The sequence below is a fragment of the Chaetomium globosum genome, genomic scaffold (genome assembly GCF_000143365.1).
Source record: "Chaetomium globosum CBS 148.51 scaffold_2 genomic scaffold, whole genome shotgun sequence".
Taxonomy (NCBI): Eukaryota; Fungi; Ascomycota; class Sordariomycetes; order Sordariales; family Chaetomiaceae; genus Chaetomium; species Chaetomium globosum.
Genome location: NT_165977.1, coordinates 4,788,916 through 4,795,719, shown reverse-complemented (window position 1 = coordinate 4,795,719; position 6,804 = coordinate 4,788,916). Strand labels below are relative to the sequence as shown.

At 57.2% G+C, this 6,804-nt stretch overlaps 3 protein-coding genes across 3 annotated transcripts; 1 reads left to right on the top strand and 2 right to left on the bottom strand.

Moving 5' to 3' along the window:
• Window positions 1-388: 388 nt before the first annotated feature.
• Window positions 389-1,380, bottom strand: CHGG_03625 (uncharacterized protein; the record flags this gene model as incomplete). The annotated part of the gene is made up of 3 exons (XM_001230140.1): window positions 389-705; window positions 768-931; window positions 1,073-1,380. 3 exons carry the CDS (start codon window positions 1,378-1,380, stop codon window positions 389-391), a joined length of 789 nt encoding a protein of 262 aa, XP_001230141.1.
• Window positions 1,381-2,016: 636 nt separating this feature from the next.
• Window positions 2,017-3,657, bottom strand: CHGG_03624 (uncharacterized protein; the record flags this gene model as incomplete). The annotated part of the gene is made up of 1 exon (XM_001230139.1): window positions 2,017-3,657. The coding sequence occupies one exon, from the start codon at window positions 3,655-3,657 to the stop codon at window positions 2,017-2,019; it is 1,641 nt and encodes a 546-aa protein (XP_001230140.1).
• A 783-nt stretch (window positions 3,658-4,440) lies between these two features.
• CHGG_03623 (uncharacterized protein) lies at window positions 4,441-5,996 on the top strand (the record flags this gene model as incomplete). The annotated part of the gene is made up of 2 exons (XM_001230138.1): window positions 4,441-4,956; window positions 5,013-5,996. 2 exons carry the CDS (start codon window positions 4,441-4,443, stop codon window positions 5,994-5,996), a joined length of 1,500 nt encoding a protein of 499 aa, XP_001230139.1.
• Between the last annotated feature and the right edge of the window lie 808 nt (window positions 5,997-6,804).

Here is a 6,804-nt window from a genome sequence, read left to right as displayed (position 1 = left end):
CCAATGAACTTCATGCCAGTTACCAACCGTTCCCTGACTGGAATTCCAGCATACAACCGGTGTGGTATAAGCAATTGTTCATGTTTACCACCCGAGGCGTACGAATGTTCCGCCCAAACCGCTCGCCTTAGTTAGGATTCTACCCCCTGGAGCAATTTAGTCATGATTATTGAGTTGAGAAGTTGAGAATGGGAACTGGGGGCGTTGAAGGTCGAGAGGGGCGGGGGGAGGCGGGACGGGGGTGAATTTTGTGATTTGCCTTTTCCACATCTCCAAATGTATGACTTATTTCACTTTCTAGCTCCCATCCACGCAATATGGAAATTGGCACCTTTCTTCTACAACCTAACACAACCCAAACCAAACTCCCTTTCCCAAGCCAACCCCCCTATTTCTCCCCCTCTCCCTCCCCCCCAAGATACGCCACAACCTCCACCTCGACCCTCATCCCCGGCACGCCCAACCCCGCCACCGCCACGCCCGTCAACAGCGGCTTGTGCGTCTCGCCCGCCCACTTGCGCATGCTGGCCGCCCACGCCGTGAACGCCTCCTCGCTCAGCTCCGTCGTGTACAGGTTGACCTTGTACACCTGCCCCCACCCGTTCCCGCCCGCCGCCCGCAGGCACGCGTCCACGTTGGCGAAGGCTTGCTCGATCTCGGCGGTGAGAGAGGCGGGGATCGCGCCGGTGATCGGATCCCAGCCGCCTGGGGGTGGTTAGTGGTTAACTAGGGACCTGGTTTGTGGGTTTGGGTTCATTTGGGGGTACCTTGGCCGGAGCACTCGATTCGGTCCCCGATGCGGACGGCTTGGTTGTAGTGGGACTTTTCGGAGAGGATGCGGGTGAAGGGGGAGTAGTCAAAGTATTGGGGGGTGGGCATGGTGGGCGGTGTGGTTGTGGTATGGGCCGGGTGTGGTGGTGAGGTTATGATTCTACGAAGGAATGGTGAGATGGTTAAGCACAGATGAAAGCCACCAGTGTCAGATATGAGGCAATGGTCGGTATCGAGTACCTGGTTTTAAATGGCTTGTCATCGAGGGGAAACGGCCCGGCTTTATACACTCGCTATGGACCTGAGATCACCACTCGCTTCACCAAATTCACACACTTTAGCCGATCTTCTCGTCCCTGTATCGCCCCCCTCCTGATTTGCTCGCTCGGATGTTGTGTTAGAAATCAACGGCCAAGCTTCCTTTCGTGGGTCCAGAAGCGGAGGAGATGCCTCCTTGGCGAGCGCAGGCACTGGTGTTTCTCGTCTTGTGCGGCGCTCGCTTATCTGTACTACCGGCGCCGGCAATCCCATCGTGTCTTGGCTGCATGGCAATTCCTCCGTGTAGGGCTGAACTTCGGCTCGGGATTGGGGTTGCGCCGGGTGGTCCATCTTGGTGGCATACACCTCCGCCGGGGTCACAAATCAAACAAATCAGGGGTTTAGCGAGGGGATAGTTAACTGTTATTCTGGCATTTTCTGTTCAATGACCAGGATTTATAAAGGTTAATTGACGAACCTTAGAGCTCATCAACGACGATATGGATAAATTAACTTTGACTGTCTTAACGACGCGTCATCAGAACAAAGTATGATGGTATATCGTATACGCAGTATGCATGTAAGAACCCAATAGGCGACGTTACTAGTCTATTACTCTATCGCTAACCCGCAAGTATTTACATCAAGTCTCAATACAGCCCCGAACCAGCCGTGGATGCTCCGTTATGCCATACCGGGATCACCTCCGTATGAAACCCGCCACCCACCCAGTCAGTATTGCTACTGAAAAGACATGAACAAACCAATGACTCGGTCGGCCCCAACCGTCAGTGCTCTCTTTGGTCGTCATCGCAGGCCCTGCGGCTTGCTCAGACCTGCGCAGGGAAGTCAGATGCAGAGGTTACACCCAAAGGCGAAACGCTGCTGCCACATGAGCCTCCCGGGGCAGTTAGCTCTCATCATCCGGTTATGCCCCGCTGTTGATACTTGATACCATCAATGACGAAATCCAAGAGCCACCGCTGCTCATCTCTTCCCCTTCGCTGTGGCATTCACGAGCCGCTTCTTGACCGCCTTGGGGATCTTCTCCTTGCGCTTCTCCCGCTTCTCCTCCTTCACGGCCATCTTGTGCTGCCGCTTCTCGTCCTTGTCCTCGTGCTTCTTCCCCCTCGGCACACCCTTCTCGAAGTGCACCCATTCTTCGTCGCCGTCTGTCCCTTCCTCCGAGTCCTGCAGCTCCTCTTCGCTGGGCTTGCCGTCGATGACGACTTGGCGCGCCAGCATGTGCTTGTACACCAGTGAATCCACTGGCTTGTCGAGCTCCTGTTCGATGTCATACACCTCGTCCAGGGTCTGGGGAATGAACTGGTTGCGGAAGACCTCCGTGTCGACCTCCACCTCGGCGGCAGCCTCGTCTGTCTCAGCGATGGTGGGGCGAACCTCGTAGAGATGGTTAATCGCCTCGGTCAATGACGGGCCGTCCACAGGTCCTTCTCGAGCTGTGATGAAGTTGAAAATGGCGCGGTCTGATAGGGTGTCGACGCCCTGGCGACGGAAGAAATCGCCCACGTTCTTAATGTCCATGCGGAGAAATGAGAGCGAGTGCGGGTGATCGTGCTCGACGGACTGGGAGACGTCGATGATGTAGAGCTTCTTGTCATTGTACAGGATGTTGTACTCGCTCAGATCGGCGTGGACCAGGTTGCAGACCTGGTAGAGGCGGCGCATGATGGCAAGCAGTTGGATGTAAAGGTTATGCCACTGCTCGTCGACGTCATCGCCCGTGAGGCGGGCGTCCCGCAGGCGTGGGAAGGCGTAGCCCCGCTTGTCGCCCAGGAACTCCATCACTAGCACGTGGAGCTTAAGCATGAGTGGCTCTGGGCAAGCAATACCAGCGGCGTGTAGGCGGCGGAGGTTGCGGAACTCCTTTTCGGCCCAGAGCTGGACCATCTTGCGGTGGTTTCCCTTTTCGGAGCCGCCCTTGAAGCGATGCTCACCGGCGATGTAGCGCTCTCGGTCCTTGAAGACCAGGATGGCTGTCTTGTAAATCTTGATGGCGCGTTGGATGGGGAGGCTGTTGATGTCGGGGCATAGCACGGCGCCGTATACATTGGCTTCCTTGCCTGTGCTGATAGCACCGTGAATCTCACTGACCACGCCGCGGTTGATCATCTGGAGCAGGATCATGCGAGTGCGCTGGTCGAGCACCAGCTCGGCGGTGGCACGGTCCGCCTTGTCCTTGTCACGCTCCTGGGTTTGCTTGACATCATCGAGACGGATCTTGGCGGCGTGCTTGGACAGCGCGGCGACCTGGTCATCGACGCTCGCAAAGGTGTTTGCCGTCGGCTTCTGGGCGTGGGAAGCAGGAGCGCCAGTGGTAGCCTGGGAAGTGGAATTGTGAACCTGATGCTGGCGGTTGTAGGACTTGGTGAGATCAGAGGAGGGGCCGTCTAGAAAATCATTGTCCAGCTCATCGGCCGAATTGAAGACGTCGTCGAGGTCGTTGTCATCATCGTGGTGAGGGTAATCGGCTGCCATGGCCATATTGATATTAAAACCGGTCTTAAACTGGGGTTTTCTGGTGAGCCGCCCTTGGTTTGCGAGATTTTGACGGTGACGCAACTGAGTCCGCAGCCGCTTGTCATCGTTGGAGCACCAGATTGCCATGTTGAATTAATTTTTGGCGGGGTGCTGGCTTATCTTATCGGGTGATCGAAAAAGGCGCTAACTGGTTTGGGAAACTGCGTCCAAGTTCAGCTTAAGGGTCGAAATCGACGATAGAACAGAACTTGGGCAGATGAGACGACAAAAAGTTGGGGAATGAGTTCAGAAATTTCGCGGAGGGGAGCTCCCTATTTAAACCCCTTCAAAAATTCACGGACCTATTCTGTGACTCATAGTGTGCTCGGACATCAAGAAGAAGTGTAGGTGCGTAGATATCCATAGAGGTCTGGTGCTTCTTGGGGTCAATCTAAGTCTGAGCGCATCACGGGAAATAGGTGAGCACCTAGGCAATCGCCCAGGCAATCACCGATCTAACGACGTTTAGGGGACAAAGTGTCGGTGCGTAGTGTTCTGAGTTCTAGGGCATTCTGGCGGCATCTCGGAGTCGAAATCTATTACCACTACAGAGATGATGAAACTTGGCCGTTTGAGCGTATCATGTAAAATAGGTGGGTACCTAAGGTAAGGTAGGCAATCGCCTAAACGTCGTCAGGCGATAGTTGATATTTCAATTTCATCAGAACTCTATCAAAGCGAGTCGAGCGGTCGGACCCGCAGAAGAGAAAAGGTGGGCCCGTTGAACCCGGGAGCCGTGCTTGGTTTGTGGAGCGGCTGTCTCTCCCAGCAAGGCTGAGGTGCAAGGGTTCCTCCAGGCACAGGCAGGGCTGCCCTTTAAGCCGATGGAAGTTCTTCCTAACATCTGCACCGGAGACTGCGCAGGCTGCAATGTCTAGGCCAACTTCATCCGGCGAGCCTCGCTCCCGGCCGACATCATACCATGATCCTCCATCCCCCGGGTTTCACGCCGATGATGTCCCCGTTGAAGTCTTGGTCCAGCACCTCCTGGCCGCCAAGCAATCGCTCTCTTCGATGGCTCTCGTCCTGCGCGCCAACGACTTGTCGACCAACGCCCGCCAAATGCACGAGGACTCGGTTGTGCTGAGCGCCCAGACCGGTTTTCTACGTCGGCTTATTGATGATGAGGTGCGGGTATTGCAAAAGCTCCGGCGGGGGATGGAGCATGCGCACAAACGCGCTCGGCGCGAGTTTGGGAGGCTCATCCACGCGCTCGATGTCTCCAACGAGAAGCTCGAGAACACGATGCGGATGCTGCGGGAGACGCGAGTCGACCCCATATTTCGCCCACCAGGCGAGGAAGGCAAGTTTCTGATAGATTTTGCCGACGTGGACAGCGTCGAGGCGATGCGCGATACCTTAAAAGGGAGCATCGCCGAATTGCAGGTGAGTCGCCCTCGAACGGCCGTCGCAACAGCATTCGTTGACCCGTTGTGGTGCAGGCCGCCCAAACATCATACGACGGCGACCTCCTCCGTTTCGACAACGACCTCCGATTGCTCAACAAGAGCACAGCCGCCGCGCCCTCGACCGACTCGCCCTCTTCATCTGCCGCCTATCAGCCGATCCCCCACCTGCTTGCCGCTCTCGCCGACCACTCCGAGGCGATGGCACAGCACCTGGCGTCTCTTACAAACCACTTCGACATGTGCGTTAAAGCAGTCCGTGCAACCGAAGGGGGCGCCGCCCTCGCACGCCGCCGCGCAGCCGAAGCGACCGACGACGGCGAGCCCGTGTCGATATCCGGTTTTATAACAGAACAAGAATCACACCTCACCGAGCTGGAACCGATGGACCCGCAGGAGCTGGTGGAGATTGTACAAGTAGTCATGGAAGACGCCCCCGAGGTGGACGAGGTCGTGGCCGAGATCCAGGCGGTGCTGCAGCAGGCAGAGCAGGATTTTGACACGCTCAAAGAGCAAGCTGGCCGGATTGGCGGCACGTGGACGGCCACGCTCGGTGCCTTCCAGGTGCTCGACGATATCGGAGCGCGACTGCGAAGCTATGTAGCGGCCGAGCACGAGTTCGAGCAGCGCTGGGAGGCGGAGAAGGACGTCATCTACGCGAAGCTCCAGGAGATGGATGGGCTGAAGGTGTTTTACGAGGGGGTACGCGAGGGCTTACAGCAGTCTGATGCTGGAGGCGGAGAGGCGGCGGGGCGTAGAGGAAACAAGATCCGCAATACGCTGCGCAAGGCGAAGGAGAATGTGGACAACCTCGTCGAGGCGGATCGAAAGCAGCGGGAGTATTTCCGGCAGGAAGTCGGAGAGTTCCTACCGACGGATCTCTGGGTGGGTATGAACAACCCGTTGCAGCGATGGGAGCTGGCGCCAGTCCAGGGGGGTGGGGCTGCTTCCCAATCGCAAGACGAGTTGGTCACGCCCACGGTGGCGAGGCCGTCTACGGGCAAGGCACCGGTGCGGTGATCGAGTGTATGGATATTCATCATTATTGTTATTATTATGGACGGGCTGGATGGCGGCGTTGGTTTTGGAGTACTTCCTTGGGCATACCCAGCGGGACAAGGCTGGGCTGGACAGGCGCGGTGTATTGTATATCGGAATACTGATACGATCCTATCTTTCTCGTGGCTCTGCACCTTTGCTTTTATTTCAGCGCTGGGAGCAGGTTGACTTTTCTTGGTGATCATCCCGGCAATCCCCTCATCCCGGCACACCTCCCGGGCCGCCTGGAGATTGCGGCAGATCCACACCGCCGTGCGGGCCCACCTAACCAATCTCCAGCTTCAGCTCGGCGACTCTCAACAACACACCACGACCTGAACCACAACAACGAGAACGCCCAACTCCCACTTCACGCCCCAGGCCTCAATTCTGCCTCACACCACTTACATTCAAAAATACCTCCCCCAAAATGCCGCCCCCAACCACCACCAAGCGCAAACCCTCACCCGCACCCACCACCACCACCACACCCCCAACCCTCTCCCCAACCCTCCCCCTCTGGTCCGCCACCTCCCACGGCACCCCCCGCCAAGCCCTAACCTCCACCCAGCCCACCCTGTTCTCGCCTCTCTCTCCCTCGCGTTACCCCTCAACTCTGCCCACCTCCTCGTTCGCATCATTTGCGTCGCCCTCAACACGGCCGACCTCCTTTGGTGGCGACTGCTGTCCGCCTGTGTACCCTTCCGTTATGCGCCTCTGTCGGGGCTGGATTCTGTGTGGGAAGTGGTAGCTGTGCGCGCGGGGGTGACTCGGGGAGGGTATGAAGGGG